Source organism: Papilio xuthus, unplaced genomic scaffold (assembly GCF_000836235.2).
Source record: "Papilio xuthus unplaced genomic scaffold, Pxut_1.1 DF825928.1, whole genome shotgun sequence".
Taxonomy (NCBI): Eukaryota; Metazoa; Arthropoda; class Insecta; order Lepidoptera; family Papilionidae; genus Papilio; species Papilio xuthus.
Window position 1 is genome coordinate 6,273,735 of NW_013532721.1, and position 20,787 is coordinate 6,294,521.

Below are 20,787 nucleotides of genomic sequence, written 5' to 3' on the forward strand. Positions count from 1 at the left end.
AAATTGACTAAACATTCGTTTTTGTTCAGGGCTCATGTTGGTAAATACCAACCAGTCGCATTACCAACCTATTTTACCTTCTTTTTCTTCGCATTTTATACTCTGTTCTCTATAATTCGTTAGCACTCTCTTCGTTTACTCATCAAGCTTTTTGCTCTTTTGAAACTCTCGTTAAGCTAGACGCAGCCTTTAATTATATGGTTGGAATTATAGCTTAGCCTATTCTATTTACGTGTCTTTTAACAATGAATTGCGATTAAGAAATACAAAAGGCGCTGCATTTGCCTAATGCAGTGTGCCATTACGTGTGGTGGTATGCGTGGAAATGCGTACATCGGTGCGTGGAAATGCGTGTGTGCGTGCTCGTCCCGCAGATTGGTGCAATTAAGTCAGGGGCGGAGCCTGCGCCGGCGCACGCGGGGACATCTCCCCCCGGCCCGCACCGCGCCGTGCCGTCCTGTAAAAATAATGATGCTTTGAACCATTAATTATTTCCTCCCTGTTCGTACACGAATTAATAAGCCCACGGCGATTCCGCTTGCGAAAATAGTTGCTAAATTACCCTTGGTTTCGGTCTGAAGAGGATGAACCCACTTATTATATGCAAGATTTTATTCTATACGACCGACTTCTTATGAGGCTTTGCGTGTGTTAGTGTGGATAATTGTATTTTATTACTTTGTACAAGTTCTTATGAAATATTGCTCATAAAGAAAATTATTATGCTTAAAACTACCTCGCCATATCTCTTTCTTTTTACCAAATAAATCGATAATGGTATTTGATTGCTAAAATCTTAATTTGGATCCAAGATAAAGTTTAAAACAGTATTGTTAACATATTTAATTGTAATTGAAATAGAAAGTAAAATTTTTCGCAACCTTTTTAGAGGAAAAGTTGCGTTAATTGTTTGGGGGATTTCCATTATTTATTTAAATTAATTACCTAAAATCTAATCTATTTGATTACACTTCTGTACATTACGGCAATGCATGCCATGTTTTATAGATATAGAATTAAACATAATTATCATACATACCTACTTTGTTTTAATATAAAAAAATTATCTACATTAAGACATTACGATTAAAATTAAAAAAAAATAATCATCCTAACAAGATCTTGTCGCCATGCCGGCACGCATGCTTGCTTTGCGGGATCTATTTGTAATTCCTTTTTAAACATACGATGTTTACTTTTTATATAATGCAATTCATACTATGTGCAATCAGGTTTATCATCAATATATTATTAATAATCAGTATTATGTCACTTTGTCCATTTATTAAGAAAAAAAATTCAAAGAGCGGACTGTTTTCTTAGCGGCCAGTTTGCGCGCGTAATCATTGCGCGGGTAATTTATGAAATTGCTTAATCTCATTCAAAAGTTTCATTACATACTCTTTGCACAGATAGCATTGCAAGACGTGAAAAATACTTTGTATATTGCTTTACGTCATATTGTGTCTGGCTGTTTTTTGCCGTAAAAAAATTAAATGTGATTCGTTAGTTTATTAACCTACTTTGTTTTCTTAACATCAGGTGTAATGTTTTTGTCTCACTGAATTGTATCACACAGGTTACGGTTTCTTCGTCGCCATTTTTGTATTTAGTAAGACTTAAGGTCAAAGACTTATCTATCGACACGTTAACCTAAAGTTCATGTTTATAACAAATTTTATAATAATGTCTCTTCTTCTAGCTCTATAGCCCTTTGTGGGCCTTGGCTTGGTCCAGCAACTTTTTCCACCTAGGTCTATCTCTGGCCATGGACTTTCAGTTTACTATGCCCACTTTTTTTTTAAATGTTAATATTAACATAATAATATCTCACGCAAGTTAATTTATATTTACTTAAAATAGATTTTTTTATGATCTCTATGATATTATTGTTTTAATTACATTTTCCTTTAAGCACAATAAAGTTGCAAAGTCTCGAATATGTATTGTATTTCGCAGTTGGCACTCCCTCTGGCGAATCATTCGCGCAGAAATGTAATATTTGCATAACTTTCCAGACTCGATCCCTTACACACGGTTTCTGCCGAATTCTCGGATTGTCTTCTCAAATATTTTCCACATTAATGATTACGAACATTATAACTTCAGAACGTCGTAAATATTCGCATTTAATAACTGATGAAATTCATAAACTTGATATAATTAATCTGTAGGTAATATATATATGTAGGTAATATCTTCAAACTTAATGGAATAAATATCAATGTTGCCGCGTAATCTTACTAATATTATAAATGCGAGTGTTTAGATGGATTGGAAGTTATCTCCGGTAGGCTAAACGGCTAAAAATTTGGCATAGATGTAGTACATAGAAAGAACACATAGGCTACTTATTACGTTTTTTCTTTAAATACGCCGCGGAGAGTCGCAGGCAAGAGTTAGTTTTGTAAATAATTTCATATTTATGGTAAATGATTATTATATGTTTGAATGATTCAAATTGAGTCAATTTTGAATAGTTGTTTCATAATGTTGACATTTAAAAGTTTTAAACTTGAATGTAGATTAAACATGCATAACAGGAATGCATATTGATAACTTATGGTACACTATTGAAGAATCGAAAGTACAAGAGCTCTTAATTAAATCAAAGGAAGCCGTTACAGCGGCAGTTTATAAACCGTCTCAATACATTTAACATCGACCGTCTTGAATAGTGCAAGAAAAAAAATGTAGCGTAATCGCTTCTATGCCTATGTTAATTATTGCATATTTCTTACTAACAAGTAGTCGTAATAAATTGCTGAAACAAGCTTAGTTTTTTTTTATCTTTTAAAAAATGGCTGTCTTAATGTAATTGCCTTTGTAGGATATAAATTTATTTTCTTACATATCAAACTTTTTTCTGTATATTTTTAAGAACATTGTATTTGGAAATTTCGTTGAAGATTATGAAAATATTATTTTTAAATTTAACGTAAAACACACTGTCACCAATAAGGTTATATTGTTTAGTAAATAATTGTTTTATTTAGAACACGACAGAAAGCTCGCATGCATTGTTGAACTAGAAACTTGTTTAGTTGCAGTGTTAGCTTTGTAACAATTAGAAAAATCGATCGTCGCGCCGCCGCCAACGGGCGGCCAGAACGGAAAACAACGCTTAGTTTTATTGGCGTTCTTTATTAACTTCGCCCTCTCTGTTATATCGATTGCTTTTAAACAATGGACGAGTTGACCTAATTACTTAACTTTTTAAATTGCCACTGCGTTTTGATCACTTTTAAAGTTAGTTTATGGTTGAACTCACGAATATGTATTTGCATTTCCTTAAAGGTTGAAAATCATTTCTAAATATTATGGAAAGAATAGAAATATTTGTGGGTATTACTCAATAATTTACGCTTTTTAATTTAGCTATTTTGTGAAGTATAAAAAGGGGAATTGCAAATAAATGCGTAAGTCTGTGAGTTACGAGTAATTAATAGATTTTATTATAAAAAATGATCCCTTGGTAGTTGATTCCCGGACCATTGCACACGGCGCGGGCGTCAACTAAAGAACTTAATGTATTCATATTGCTTTTTTATCTTTCGCGTGATTAACTTTGATTGATCGCATCCAAATATTGATATTTGATATTAAAATCTGACGATCGTCCCGTGGGAGAGGTACAAAGCGATTTATTCGAATATTTTGCTTGTATTCTTTAGTTTACATTTATTTTTTTAGTTTTTATCGTAAAAAATAAGAAAATGATAACGAAATGTAATATAAAATTGCGTTTTATAAATAATAAATTCCAGCTTGATTACCTTTACGCGTTTTTGTGAAAAAGGGTCTTGACAGACAGACGGACGGACAACAAAGTGATTCTTTAAGGGTTCCGTTTTTTCCTATGAGGTACGGAACCCTAAAAATAGCTAGAAGACATAAATAAAGAATTATTATATTTTGATATTAAGATATATAAAAATAAAAAGAGTGTTACACGTTACCTACTTTATAAATCTTTAAAATGATGATTGTGATACAGTTATAAGAAGCATAAGTTGCCAACGTGTAACACTGACTTTATTATTCTGTTAAGATTGAATAACTATCTTGTTAGTAAAGTTGTTAAGGTATACTTCATGTAGTTGTTCTTAGTTTATTTTGTTTAGGATTACGAACATCACGATCCAATTTAGGATTTGGTAAGGGTCTTGTTTCCGGTCGATTGGTGCGCTGAGGGTGATACGACCGGACCTTGATCGATGAAGGTTATACAGGCATGCCGCATACACCTCGCTACAATTCAAACTTATTTACACTTACTATATCAACTTAAGTTATCAATATAGCACTTACTCCATTGTAATAAGGATTAGAAAGTCGTTAATGTTGGTTTAAAGGCGGCAAACGCTTTGTTTTCCATAGTGTGGATGAGTCGGTGGTTATGTCACGATTTGTCATACATCGCGGTGCGGTTACGTTCGCCCCCAGAGGAATGGCCACGATTTCGGCTTTAAGCAGAAGTTATGACAAAAATGTCATGGGAACGGCCATTGAACTATGGACCCTTTTTAATTGATCGGCCTTTAAATCCGCTTAATGGCGATCGTGTAGTCTCGGAGCTTGCGGTTTGCCCTAGAAACTGAAACGTTAGTTTTATTATAAACGTGACTCAGGCGTATTTAAAGTGAAAGTTATTGTTATAATGTTGTATTAGTTTTGTGATTCAGAGAATGGAAAATATTTTTAATTACGAATTAAAGGACTTGAGTTATGACCTAAAGTTATTTAACTTATTTTAAACGAGACTTGAACACTGACCGTTTTACCACAGAAAACGTAAGTACTATTAGAAATTTGTGGTTTATTTATACGTTTTTAACACTTATAACAAATTACGGACGGGATTACGGCGACCGTTAGCGTACGGTTGCGAGCGAAAATTACCTTAAATGAAAAATTTATGTTCTCATTGCACCACAATTTGTAGTTTAAAGCGTCGGGTGCGGGGGGCGTTAGCGTCGCACGACTTCGTTGCGAGTGGAAGCCTATTTTCGCAGCACATTACTGAGGATGAATGATTTCCTGGGCCGCCATGATTTATGCCTCGTTGTTTCGTCCGGGGCTACCGGGTTGGCCGAGCGGGCTGGGGCGAAGTGAGCGGGGTACACTTAGTACTAGGCGGCCGTTAAAGAATGAAAGCTTCTTTGTGTAAAGAAAGTATCCCATTTGTCTTTCTTTGTTGCTTTCGGGTCGCGATATCAATGATACGGGCGGGATATATCGCACAAATCTACTACTGAGAGCTGTAATTAAAGTAGTATTCGAGTAGCACTCACTCATTCGGTCGACCACTAACCTTCAACTTAAGTTTGATTCGAATAACGGAATGTTCAGTTTCATGCATTACAAAAATATTATTTGGTATTGTTTACTTACTGGCGTTTTACCGCTGGCGCAGTGACTCAAAGTGGGTCTTGGCCTCCAACACAAGAGATCGCCAATGTCGCCTATCTTGCGTCTTCTTCTGCTAGTCCATCATGCTATTGATTATGTACAAAAATTTGAAATTTTATAATGCAGCTGTTTAACACCGACTAAGTAAATATCAGTCTACGTTTTTATACATGTCTCGAGTATTGCCACTGTAATTATTTCTTGATAAAATAAGTCTCAAAATAATTATGCTTATAAATAAATTCAACTAAAAACCTGTTTTTATGTATATTCGTGCTAACGCTAACTCGACGTGCATGCTAACAAAACATGTACTAATTTAGTGTTAATAAATCATTACGTTATTTCAAATTATTTGCTCACATAAACTGCCTTTAATAAAAATTAAGTTGCTTTTATAAGTACGTCTTTGAGCTTTTTTTATTTGAAATTTTTAAGTTAAGTCAAACAGCTGTTGTTAACGCATATTCTATTACGTTAAAACAATAACTTGTAGATCCTTTGGCTAATTTATTTGAATTCTTAACGTAATGATTGATAAAATAGTTATAATCTATCGGAATACTTTGTACTCCGCCTTGACGACTGTAGTGTACAATCAAAAACATAATGCTTACTGAGAGAGTATTCTAAGAAACAAATAAATAAAAAAGAGAAACAATTTAACATTACAATATTATCATGGTAAAAAAATTCAAAATACATTTCATTTTTTTTACAATTTATGTTGTAAAAAATACCATTATAATAATAATAATAAAGCCATTTATTTCCTTACAGATAAATCATACAATAAAATTTATAATGTAACTACTTTTTTTTTTAACTATCTGTAGGAACCCCTGTTCGGGTAAAGGCCTCCTCCAAAGATGCCCAATTTTCTCTATCTTGAGCCACGTGTGTCCAGGTAGTGCCGCCTACTTTCTTTATTTCATCATCCCATCGTGTAATCGGTCTTCCTAAAAAATACTATTATAGAACTTTAAAAGAACCTCGTCTTTTGAGTATTAAGATATGATTTATATAACAAAACATAAAATGCTTTATGTTGACGAGTGTACAAGTTAATTTATAAGTGTGTATCGTTGGTTTGCGGACTAGCTCGTAAAATAACTGTGATCAGTGCAGACAAGCTTCAGGTGCATTCTTCCTCGTAACTTATAATATGAATACTTTGATATGTTCTGTCATAATTCAAACTATGTTTCCTATAATACAAATGAAATTATTCAATACAATGGTAGATAAAAGTCACCTTATTATTTCCTCTATGTTCTTTTTCCTAATAAAATACCTATAAGTTTTTATACCTCCGGTAGTTCTTAGGAAGATATCCTTGTTTTTGGTAATAGAAATAAGATGCAGTTCATCTTACTAATATTATAAATTTTAAAGTTCGGTTGTATGGATGGATGGGTGGATGTTTGTTGGAAGGTATCTCCAGAACGGCTACATGGAACTCGATGAAATGTGTCATAGATGTAAAACATAACCTGGAAGAACACAAACTGTAATATTTTTTTAATTCCGCGCGAATCGTGAACGACGGCCAGTTGTTTTATTAAATTTACTCTTACATTTTAATATCAAAAGTTTTAACAAAATACAAGCTTTAGTAAATCAAAATAGACTTGAATACCTCCGGACTCTATCCAGTGCAAGTAACATTTGCTTTATACAGTGACTGATTTACTAATTCACGTTCAATCCAGCTTTATTATACTGTCTAAGAATACTCTAGCGATAATTTATCATTCCATATACCAATTATCCAAGTATTAGTGTATTGTCTTTTGTTTCCATTGAATTGTATTGACAGTGTCGCAACGGTTATTTATTGGATACATAGATATTAAAATATAATTCTAATTATAGAGCGAACATAACTAAAAGTATTAGTAGATTTTTGTTAATTTACTAATATTTCTTGTACAATTGCAACTTAGCTCTATGTTTGTGCTAGAACATGGTTTACAATAGTCGAATGGCGGGATTCGAACCCACTACATAATTGAAAGTCCGTTTTTAACCATTAGGTTATTGATGTATATTCTTTAAAATATTTTAAGTATTATCGCATTGAAATGCGAATGTTTAGATAGATGGACGGATGTTTGTTAGAAGGTATCTCCGGAACGGCTCAACGGATCTTGATGAAATTTGGCACAGATGTAGAACATAGCCTGGAAGAACACATAAGATATTTGTTAAGTTTTTTTTTAATGTGCAGAGTCGCGGGCGACAGTGTGCCATAAGTGTCAAGACAACCTAAATTCTACCTGTAGTAGAGTTTATTGAGCGTACTACTTGGTTAGTTATGTCCCGTATATAATATATATTGTATGTCTTTGCATATGACAGAACGTTAGCGGCGACTTATTGATCAACGTCACTCTATAAAGGTGTGGAAGGGATTTCCTTTATGCTAATAAGTATCTGTTTATATACGTTCGTTGGTTTGAATATAACTTCATTTATTTAATTATGATTTATGTACTGCTACTGCTAATAATTTACGACATAGAACTATTAGCACTTTGCAATATACGATTTTGTTTAGCATTAAATAAATATATACTACTACATAAATATATTAGAGTAGTTACTGATTTATTTAAATACTTATACATAAGTAAACGTGTTTATATGTACTTAAAAGAACTTAAACAAATACGGATAATGTGTTAAGAAAGCGTAATTACAGTGTTGTAGGCTAAGAAGCTTTTTATATTGATCGAGTGGGTCCGAACAAGGTATCGCCGGAGGGGGCGCTGTTGTCACATCAAGCGAGGTCAGTAGACTCTCCGCCATACTTAGCCAGGATTAAATTATGATGATCGAAAAATGTACCAGTCAACGACTACAGGGGTGTATTTACTAAACTTTTATTGAAAGCATTGATTTATTTATTCTGACACTTGGGGCGTATTTATAACTTTGATTTTGTCTTACTTAACCATAAATTTATCTGGCATGATCTTTTGGTTAGTAGAATACAATTTTTTGTTAAAATTATAAGTAGTTGTCATACAAGTACCGTTGTTCAGTTTGAGATAAACGAGTCATTGTTTTAATTTAGCAAAAAGCTGTATAGAGTTCGTCCCTGTGGTATGCGGGCTCGTATTTTTGTGTCGATACCGTAATGCGCGAGTCACGAGCGGTTATGTAAGCAAGCTGCCGGGCGGCGTCATTATAGGCATTATTACAGGAACACTCGCCATCGCCCGGCCATTGTCAAGATTGTGGGGTCAGGCGGACCCCGGCCCGATGTTAACCAACTTGTAATTTCGCAACGATTCCTATAACCCAATAAATCGTTGCTTGTAAAACAATTTACCGGCATCGTCCGTAGATACACGAGATGTTGGCTCACGTTTGATGATAGACATCGTGACTGACGCACGGTTATTAATTATGGAAATTACGACTCATGTTGCGCTGTCCCTACCTACATGTCCATTTTATTTGTTGTATCATGGTGAAGAATTAACTGTACTATGTCTGCTCATCTGGCGTTTGTTCTTACTCTTTGATTTAGGTCATAGAGTATTGGCAGAAGGGTTAATTACATGAATATATTCCACGAGCTACTACAGTTTCACAAAAAGTGTTCATCCATTAAAAGTGTACATTTTAAGTGTCTTTTATTAATATAATTATCAACTCAATTGCAAACAATATAATTCGATAGTGTCCACGGAATAGCGAAAGAAAGAGACAGCCCCGGAGTGAGTTGGTCTCGTCTCTCAAATGTCCGTGAGTCTGACATGTACTGTTGCAGCTCACAGACATTCCTAAAGCATTGTATGGTAGTTATGATTAAGATAAAGTAATAAAGATGAATAAAATAGGTCACAGACTATCACGTACGCTTTACGTAAGCTTTCAACAATAATGCAATTCTTCGCTTTGATGCATTCAAAGATTATAAATGTTATGCATTCAAAAATATAATTTTAAGACTATATTTAAGTATGCTTAATCAAAGTTTTATTTTATTAAAATTAGATTTTTACGTCAAATGGTTTCCAAGACCGATCTCCGTTTAAAATATATTGTTATTTCAGTTTTTTCAAAGATAATGACAGGGATGACGATATGTTTTGACAGATATTTCAGTCTCAGAAACCGACGCTAAGTCAAATCTTATTTACATCAAATAACTCCTACGTTCATACAGAGATTGTAGAGTCAAAACAAGCGTATTTGCTAAGGTTAAAGAAAACTAGGATATCTTTAAGACGTGAAGGTTTCGCGGACGTAAGTGATAATATTTATCAGTAACCTCGTCTGGTCGGTATCTCAATAAACTGTCGCGTCAAATGTAGCGGAAATTTTCTAGAGGCAGGTTACTTGACGTTGGTAGTGCGCCGGCGTAGCAAAGCGTCGGCCCGTTTGATGTCGGGGATCACAAGTGTAGCGTGACATATCCGACTGCCGCGGCTGCTGCGGACATTTTTTTTGGATCTTTGAACTCTTTCTTTTCTATGTCACGATCGCAATGATGTAGATGACATTGATGTGTAATATTATCATAGGATTAATATAAAAAGTTTGGGACTTTCTATATAACGTGTTGTTAATATTTTAAGGTCGATCTGGTGTTAAAATGAATTGTTCTAAAAATAATTTAGTATCGTATACTTCTTACTAATATTATAAATACGAATGTTTAGATTGATGGATGGATGTTTGAAGGTATCTCCGGAATTTCGAACACTTATAGAACATGGTCTGAAAGAATACATAGGCTAATAATTTAGTTTTTTTTAATTCCGCGCGTCAGAGTCGCGGGTGGCAGCTTGTTTAGTCTATAAAACAATTCCTTGTTAAATTTTAATTCAATTAATTCATTATTTCGTATAAATTCCCTGAATGCACCCGAATTCCACCTAAAAACAAAACACACAAGATGCGACTTCCTTCCTCGCTCGGAAACGCAGTGAGAGAGAGCCATTGACAAACGTTCGAACAATGAAAATTTATTAAAATGCAATAACAATAAAATTCATGTCCGGACATTAGTGATGTTAAGTTATTCTCCAAACGCCACTTAATGAGAAGTGATGGGTTCGTAAGAAAATAAAATAAAAAAAACAATGCACCCACCCCGGGTTCCAACGAGTGGCATGGCATTGCGTATGCAGGGCGCATGCACTTAAAATTACATGCCCTGTATGCAAAGAAATTCCTTCCACGGTGTCGCCTCGATCGAGAAGAAATTGTTGTGTCAGCTTACATCATTATCGCGACATGTCTATTTTTTATATTTCACATTTAAGGAATATGTCGACGCAATCGTGGAATGCGTTTTTGCAAGTCCTTTATACTTTCAGATGTTTTTGACTGACACGTACAGACTTTCAAATATAAATATTATGTCGTAAATTTACGCGAGTCTGAACTAAGCAACTTTTTATTGATACTAGTTGTAGGAAAGACTTATCGTTTTGACGCACATAATAATAATGCACGCAATTTTAATAAACTTAAATTGCAATCATGACAATTTAGAGACGTTTGAAAAAAAAAGAACATGTTAGAAAGTTTAAAAAAAAACTAAAGGACAATGATGAATTAATCACATATTTATTTATTATCATTAATACTTCATCCAACGCTTGATGTATGATGTTATTGTACAAAAATGTGTGTGCGTGTGTGTGTCTTTAAATTGCCTCATATATTTAGAAAAATAAAAGTGTAAAATTTCAGACATAATTTTGTTAAGCTCTAAATCTATGTTAAATTACTATGTAATAAAAATATGCCGAAATTCGATTTTATTGCTTTCATTTAAATAAACAATGCAGTGCTGTAAGTTTAACATCTTCGACAGGCTACAACAGTTCGACCTCTAATCCGTCTCGGCTTAGCTTCCATCGCCTTGGGACTCGACTCGACGAAAGCATGACAGCCAAACTAGATATGCAAATACAGAATTATATTAACAAAGTCAGTTTCATTATAATATATGGATATTAATGGCATAGAAATAGTTTATTAACTTAACAAAAAATTCAAACGTTATTAATAAAACTCGTATAATTGACGTTAATTATTACGAAATTCAAAATGGCTATTTTTGTATGCATGTTGCATAAAACTACAGAAATTCAATTCGGAGATATTGATGTTCAAAACGACGTATTGAGAGCAACGTTATGACCGAGTTCTGTCGCGAAATATAACGCTGTTTAACTTAACTATTATATGAAAATCTCGTTCAAATAAAATGCTTGGTGTAAATTTTATTTGAATGAACAACCACGTACGTGTGTGAGAAAAAGACACTAAAACAGTCAAATAAATTGTTGAAAGTAAAATCAAATTGCTACCATCTTAACTGAATTTCTGGTTTATGATGTGGTGATAACTCATTAGACCTTAAAAACCTGACCACGCGAGTAATGCACCATTCGTATGATGAATATTTCGTGACAATTGGGTGTTTAAGAAATGAAGCGATAGAAATCGTCAGGAGAATTTTAATAGGATTTTCACAGGCGTCGTTTAATTTATGTTCAGTTTGTCAACTGTAGTGGTCGCGCCACACATGTCGCGGCCGCGTTCACATTATGCCTCGTATCAATACGTCCTTGTAATTCTTATAAGTGTCGTACAACCAAAAAATGTTTTACGATCAAACCGGGCGCGTCCCGAATGGTAAAACGATCTCGCGGGCGGTCACACCTCGCCGTCACTTCTGATTGGATTATAATACGATTTTTATTATTACTACGTCGCTAGCGTATAATATGCGTTGTGGACGACTTCTTATACGTCGCATTTCAATTTAATAGAGCTTGCGAGCTCTAAATATAAAATAGATATCAAATATATGGCTAAACATGTTCGAGTATGGTAACAAAATGTTCAGGTAGTCTCAATAACGTATGACCAATATTAGGATCCTTTTGTTGTGTTAGACACTAGTTGTCGCCCGCAATTTCGTTCGCACTGAATAAAAAAACCTAATTAGTAGCCTATGTGTTCTTCCAGAATATGTTCTACGTCTATGTAAAATTTCAGCCGGATCCGTTCAACAGTTCTGGAGGTAGCTTCAAACAAATCCAACAAACAATCCAAACATTCGCATTTATAACATTAGTAAGAGTAATTTGACCAACGGTTCAAGGGGTGTACTAAATTACTTTACGCTGTTTTCAATAATGAGATAGTATGAGGTGTAATAACAGACTCTAACAGACAGAGAACAGAAACAGACTCTATTAGTGATTGATATTTTTTAATTACAATTCCAAGCAAAATGTTTTCTCTTCGTTTATAAGTATGAATCATTCCTTTATCAATGTAATCGAAGGAAATATATTAAAGTTCACACTATAACAGATATATTAACTTGTTACTTCAGACAGGTGACTGAGATATCATCAATGTTGTAACCATGTTTCAATAATAAAATTCAATCTGATTCTTTAGCTTAAAGGATTTAAAATATTCGAAGGAATAAATTGCATATGAAAATAACATCCAATATATCCGGTTTACCGTATTTGTATATAATTAGCGATTATATTTAAATACATAAATACATTACCTTTTACGATGATAGTTATAGTTTATTTATTTAGTTTTGGATTTAATTTATTATGACATTATTGGTTGTTGACAGACGATAAGTGTGCAGGATTTATATTTTTAAAGCCAGCTTATCGTATTATTTACAGAGTTAGAGTACTTAGTTATCGTTTTGCCATTCATATTGCGAAATGGACTTATTTCATATGGCCCAAACTGGTGAGTCATAAATAATATTTTGAATAGAATTTACAGTCACCTTGACCGATAATACGATCGTAAGTATGAACGGCTCTAAGTTTGCTTGGTCGTTTTTAATTATAACATGGTACCACTTAGCGTTGTTGTATTCGTTTGTATTATATTTGTATCGATGTCAGGATTAAATTTGGTATCGGTTCAAAGCGAGCGCTGCACGGCGACTGGGATGGCGATGGCGACGTAGTAGGCAGCTAAAATACTCCGCGTCGATACGGGGATCAATAAATTAAAATTAATTCGGCGTGCGAACGGTGAGATCCGATACGCGATATCGACGCCTACATTTATCATTCGCTAACACGTCGGACATTTCACAGGGGACGATTGCTAGAGGAATTTAACCTCTAACTTTACTACGCTATGGGTCAGGTGGATACAGACGGGTGTAGTGTAATGATCTGTCGCTGGAACAAAGGATAACACGTCTAAAGACAATATGTGGAAGGGATAAGTTGGCATATGTTGGCTTAAGATCGGAACACACGTCCGCGCACGCCGCGCGCATGCGTATGCGGCATGCGTCGAAGCGCGGCTGCAGCGACGCGCGCAGACTGGACGACGCGGTTCGGCCTTGCCGCGCTACAAGATACTTCTCACAATGTTCCCACTGCTGTTCTTTTTAAATTAGATTAATAAATCACGTTCTCTATAAGCATTCTTCTGAGAAATTAATATAACTACCAGTATGCATTAGAGTAGTCGTAAATTTGTACGAAATACCATAGTTTCTGTAGATACGAGTTGTTCTTTTGTGAGTTGTTTTATTGTAAATGTTTAATACATTTTAATATATAGGAACGATAGGATAAGACTACGTTAACAATATGAAGCAACTAGATTTTCTTGTAAAGCACATATACTACACCACTACATATCTGTATTGTAAAATCAAAGATATACATTCAAGTAATAAATCAATTTGCAAACGTCTATTAATAAAAATGAAACTTTTTAACAATAAACTTTTTCCGTAACAAAGTAAAAGGGGTTGCAATATAGCCGTTACAGCGTGTACACAAGAGAACGCATCGCTAACACTTGCGGAGGCCTGTGGAGTCGGCCAGATAAGATCTGATGCCACATCTGCTGGTCGGGGGCTGCGTGAGGGCAGGGGTTCCGATTCTATTCCGGTGTTTTGTTTCCGTACACACTGTGAGAACCAGCTGAACCGGTTTTGATTGGATTTTCATTTAATATGAATATGTATACATATACTTATGTTAAATACGAAGAAAGAATGAGAGTTAGAAAACATTTTTTTTTTGAGAAGTTTGGTATCAACACATGTAGAGATACATTGGCCAACAAAATTAATGACATCCTAAGAGCTTTGAATCTATTTTTTTTCTCCGGCATCAATCTTCTCATATTGAAATTACAGTTAAGAGTTTATTTTTTTTTATCCGTATGGTTCGTATGGCACAAAATCCCCACACAATCGCAGCTTAGTGGCACATTGAGTATCTAGCACAATGGCCGAAACTTTGCAGCCCTTTAATGAATAAAAAGCTCGACTGGTGGCCGGTACTATGTTAACGCTTTCCCATCCAAATCGTTAAAAAGCATTCGATTTTTATACTACATTGCTTGGTCGTTGTATCGCTGGTAGTAACATGGTAGGAGGGCAGGTAGGGCATGTGGCGAGATGGAGCGATAACAGGAATTATTCATACGCGTTATCGGGCCGCCATCGCCGGTGGTATTGTGCGCGAGGGGCGGCTGCCGTGGCCGCTGTCGAAGCCCCGCTCCATGTGTACTCTGCCTAATGTCACGCCGTCGATTGATTATTGTTTTATTCGCTCGGTAATGATGCTAGGGGTGATTTATAACGTAAAATAAAAGTTTTGCTTTTATAGCGTTATGGGGAATCATAAAATGGACGAAAGCTTTTTTGCCTTACTTTTACTGTTTTTTTTTATTTAGAAGAAAGACACTTAAAACACTAAATTCATGTAGTCTAAGTTTTGCTAAGCTATTTGAAGTTTGTATTTACTTGATGTATGTTGTATACGAAGGAATTAATTGGGCAACAGTACACATGATTTAGTTATTCATTCCTCGTAGAGAGCATTTCTCTGCGCCACGCTCGTAGTGGGGACGCGATGTACGGGTGCCCTTGCGATACGATCGCCGATTATCTGCAGTGCGATCGACACCTGGGTACAGGCCATGCGGGCCAGGCAATCGTTTGGTTTACATTGTTGATGTTCGTATTATGTTTTGATTCCTCTCTACATTAGATTGTTGATTTTTGGAGCTTTATCGTAACTTATATATTAAATAATGTCTCATAGCTTTTCTATATTGTAGTATTATGGTCGTAAAATACCTTTAACTGCGAGGAACGAAACAAAGACAAATATTCTGTTATGTATGTCGTATTTTTTAATTTTTAGAAAATTTTGTGTTTTTATTACTTTGATAGTAAAGTTCGCTTGTTTGTTCTATTTCGAAGGCTGTTAACCATATGCAATTTATATATTTGTATTAGCATACATTTATAATAATAAATTAATAATCTATTCGATATCTAGATTAATGTTAATTTATACTAATACGATTAAGCGCAGCTGTTTATACAATTAATAAATAAGATTTGTATAATTGAATTAATTATTAATTATATATAAAAATTTCAAAGTAAATTAGTACGATCTTTTACTTCTAAATATATCAAAAATATTCATCATCGCGTAAATGTAATGTTTCATTGTATTGGAACTTTTTTGCTACTCTTACTTTTGAATACCAACGTTTCATCGGATAAAAGTATGAGAACCAATGACTTTACATATGAAATTGTATGTATAGACATTATAAATTGTAATCTTATATAATAAATATAGGTTTGGCAGTAAATTAACTGTAACAGAGTAATCATTTGCTAACCCGCGGAGCACCACAGGGATGCGTCAACAATTGCCCAGCCGTGGGCTGTGGGGTGTACTGGGGAAGGGCCCACAGCGACCAATCCTCGCTCAAGCAGACTAACAGCACCCCACAATAACGAGCCCGTACATATGTTGGCTTTCACTTTTATAAATATTTATAATTGCCGAATGTAGTTTGTGGAATTGAATGGGGTGTGAGCTTCCCTTAAGTTTATTTAAAAATTGTATGTAATGTCCCATGCATGTATCGCAATTATGCGGGAAAGAAATGAGTACATTTAATTTGTCGAAAGAAACTGGTATTAATGACCTCTTATTTTTCATAAAATCGATATCTAGTCTTTCACAACTTATCATATTTCCACTTATGATAACTTTACAGTATAAATCATGCTAATGTAACAAACTACTTACTAAGCCATATATACGTAAAAGAAAAACGTTAATTAAGTTGGATTAAAAAAATCAAAACTGTTCATGATGTTAATATTAATCACCTTTTAGTTGTCTAATTAATGAAATTTCCAACTGGGCCACAATTTTAATTGTTTGTTGCCGTGGTTGTGACACAGCGCTTTTGTAACGATTTCGGAAAGAGCGGCCTTTGTTCACGGACGCAGCCAACGAGACCGACGCAAACAATCATTATTTGTTTATCAAATACACATTAAAGCTGCACCACTATACCACTGTTGTCTGATTATAATTACGTTCAATAGAGATGTCGCGTGAAAGAGCTGCTGTTAAAGGGAAATGATATTAATTTGGGCGAACGCGAGCAACAAAACGTTTTTAGTTGCGGCTTTAATGATGGGACAGCGGCCCAGCAGTTGTTATGAATACTACTGAACTGATACATACGAGTTCAAATATGTGCCCTTTTTATAGTTCATTTAAGAAATCGCTTACATTCCGCGTGGATGAATCCTTTTATACACAGGCTTTTGTTTTCCTTACAAAATAGGAGAATTTCTTAAACGTGTCTAATTTGTGAAATTAAAATAGTTACATATGTATAGGTTATATAATAGTTTCTAATGAAAGGTTTTGTTGTGCAGGTCGAACGTTAAGCGGCGGCAGCGGGCAGGTGTGCCGGCCGCACTTTCATACGCCGCTGCACCCCTGGCTGGACTCGAAGGCACTGGGCGGTGGCGCGTGGGGAGGCGGCTTCCAGCAGGACGGCGCGCAAGCCGACAAGCCACTCTCTCCCGCGCAGCACCACCATCCACACCCGCTCTTCTCCTTCCCTCCCACTCCCCCCAAGGATTCGACGCCGGACTCGGTGGCGGCTGCAGCGCTGGGCCAACAGGACTACCAGGCAGCCGTGGCGCACGCAACCGCCATGAGCGTGGCCTTCATGCAGCAGCAGCAGGAGCTGCCGCTGTGCGGGGACGTCAAGCCCATGATGGGCGCGCCGCCCAGCAAGCAGCGCGAAGGTGCGCAACCCGACTCGTGCCCCCAGGACGCGAGCCAGCCCTCCGGGGAGTACAACGCGCAGTACAATGCCGCCGGCGGCGACTACTACAGCTACCAGGGCAAGGGCTATAGCCAGCAGCAGAGCAAGCCGCGCCCCAACAAGACGCGCACGAGCGCCGGTGAGTTCGCGCGCTCCTCACTGCACTCGCCTCGCCCTCTCTAACTCTCTAACTCCCTAAGCACTCGGCACTACATTAACGGCAACACTAACTTATCCGATCACAATCTTATACTATTTAAACATTTAATCGAAAACGTTAATAATTTTACATTATCAAGGAATGTATTTTCAAAGTTATAGTTACCTTATTATTTAAAATTGTCTAAAAGCAAAATAGATAATAATGAAGATGTATTACCTGATTTAGAAAGTACTTATGTATTTAAGTGTCAACAGCAAAGCGCTTTAAATGAGAGAACAGCTTGTACTGCGGTCGGTGCAACGAAATATGGCTTACACTAAAGTCTATCTTCGTTAATCAGTCAATAAATCAAGCGCAACCATAGCTTGTTAACAGACGCAGCTGAACGGCAGTCGCGAACAGCGACCACATAATTAGAATCTCATCACAGATTGTCCCATTCACGAATTATCTAGATTAATATTTCATTTGGCATTTCTAAATCATATTATCTAATAATTGTATTGGATGAGATGTGATCGGATAAGCGTGGTGTCTCGCACTGGGGGTTGTGGCGCTAAATTATATCTTCAAATATCGCAATGATTCGCATCGGGAAGTCGTTTCGGTTTTATTCGTTAATACTAACGCTTTTACTAATTGCTATGGTGGTGGTGGATAAAACACTATACTTATACATATTTGTAATTGGTGATGGGTTTAATATATCTGTACAATAAGACGCAAATAATAGAAAGGACAAAACAAAAAAAAAAACGGTAAATAAAAACACTTTAAAATGTGGACTTCAGCAAATTATAAAGATATTTCTGAGTTCAGAATAGGTCATAGCGGAAGATCCTTTTGTTACCTTTTGCATTTACCATATCTAATTTGAAACTGCAAGTTGCTAGTGTAGTGTTCATTGTTTCTCTGGACATGTGAACCGGCGTGGTCGCTACGGCTAAGGCAACCGGCGGTTCCCACTACTTATCTAATTGCGCCGCGCTATTGTTTATACGTGAGTAATTAAACAAATGCTCTTAACTAGATTTCTACTCAATTTTCAAGTGGATTTACGAAATCGACGCGATGAGCTATTTCCCCATTTCGTTTGGCAAATACTAGCCATCTATTACGAAGTATATAGCAGTCTTAAAAACTTCCAGTCCGTGATATATGAGCGCAGTAAGCGAAGCGGTCGCGGCTCGCGGCTGTTCTATCCGATTGACCTTTATATTAATACGACCATTGTTGCTACCAACAATTGGATGCAAAATTTTCGCAATCGAGAACTTAAATTATGACGACTTTACATTTCTAAGAATTACTCAACGGTAATTGTATTATAGATTAAAGCAGCCGCTTTATTTTATGCATAAATATGCAATTATAACTCTGGTAGTTGTTAAGCTTTGACAATGGAGAGAACAAAAACCGGCAACCGCTTATTGTGTTTCATTAGGGACGAGCCATATTATATAGTTCCCGCTAACGTTACCATTGGATATACAAACTCTATTATGTTTATTCAATATTTTGTGAAATTTAAAATGAATTTACATTACGTTTCAATCTCACGAACTTCTAATCTAATCTGAGTTCTCATGGAATAATTAGTTGGGATGGAGAAGACACGTCTCTAATTATGCAGGAAAAGCTGTGCTATGTATGTTAGAACAGCAAATGTAAGGCTATTGTTAATTTACACTCACCGTTAACATGAATATATATTTGTAACGGAAGTGTAGTAGTATATATTTTGATAGACTTATTAAACTAAAAAGATAAAAATACTCCAATTGTTTGTTACAACATTTTCACTGCCTATTGTTAGTTTTAGTAACAAACTAGTGGGTTTTTATAAACGTTACCAATTCACAACGTACTCTTAACAAAAGCTATTAATCTTATGAAATAAGTCTTCTCTTTCTCTCCCTCAAGGTGCCTCTCCATTTAATGGAGGATGGCCGTCAGCTAAGTGAACTTTCGCCGATCTTGTGCCAAGTGAAATAAATGTTCCACGCTGGTAATATTCGTACATTCCTTGAAATTTCGTATCCACGATTTCTTTCTTCGTCCAGCGCGTCTTTTCCCTGCAATCTCTCTTGAAGTCTTCTCTTTGTAAAGTATATTATTAGAAAGTGATTTTATAAGTCTATTAGATAAACGACTTAAGAATTTTACTGTAATATTCTTATCAATTTCATAGTTACTTTTTTTTTCTTTAGTCTTAAAATTAATAAACATGTTTTCATAAAAATCAGCGTATTTAATGTGTTTAACAGAATCTTACTTATATTATAAACGCAAATGTATGGATGTAAGAATGTTTAGTAGAATGTATTATCAGAACTGCTACATGGATTTCGCTAAAATCTGGCACAGGTGTATAACATATCCAGGAGGAACACATAGGCTACTAATTAAGTTTTTTTTATAATTTAACTCCGACTCGCTGGCGACAGCTTGTATTGGTATAATAAAAGAATCTTAGGTTATTTATGGCTACAAATGGTTATACGATCATTATGCATAGCTAGTCTGTGCATAGTTAACGTTGGCATAAACTTGTTCAAGTGGTTGTTGAAAAAAAGCAATATTTACGAAGCAAGACGTGTTGGATAATTGGAAATTGGTTGTTAGCTTGTTTATTAAATCGCCGGTTTATTCTATTGCCAGTCGATTAGCCTTGGAAAATTTAAATAATAGCTTCTGTGTTTACTTCGTTTTATGAATTTTTATATCTTTCTTTTTTAATTTATATAAACAAGACTTGTTTGAGAATTTCAACTCAAACGACAAACTATTGTAGAATATATAATTGAATAAATTTAACTTTGATAATATCTTGGATGGCGATATGAGATAGTGAATGAATAAACCAGGCTATGTTCTAAATCTATATCCAATTTCAGCGAAAACCATGCAACCATTCAGAAGATACCTTCTAACATACATTCATCATTCGCATTTATGATAATACAAAGAATGCGAACATGTTGATGTCGTGATGAAAATATTCCTTGATTCAAGTACATCTTAGTTTCATGAGTCCGCTCTTCAAGTTTCCTAGGCATTGT

The 20,787-nt window shown here is 35.4% G+C and overlaps 1 protein-coding gene across 4 annotated transcripts in view; it reads left to right on the forward strand.

The window, feature by feature from the left end:
• grn (GATA binding protein grain) overlaps positions 1 to 20,787 on the forward strand; it is a 90,436-nt gene that overhangs the window by 15,631 nt on the left and 54,018 nt on the right. For all 4 annotated transcript variants that reach the window (XM_013322697.1, XM_013322700.1, XM_013322698.1 and 1 more), the window contains exon 3: positions 17,165 to 17,701. In XM_013322697.1, coding sequence (XP_013178151.1) covers positions 17,165 to 17,701 — 537 coding nt within the window. The remainder of the gene's footprint in view (positions 1 to 17,164; positions 17,702 to 20,787) is intronic.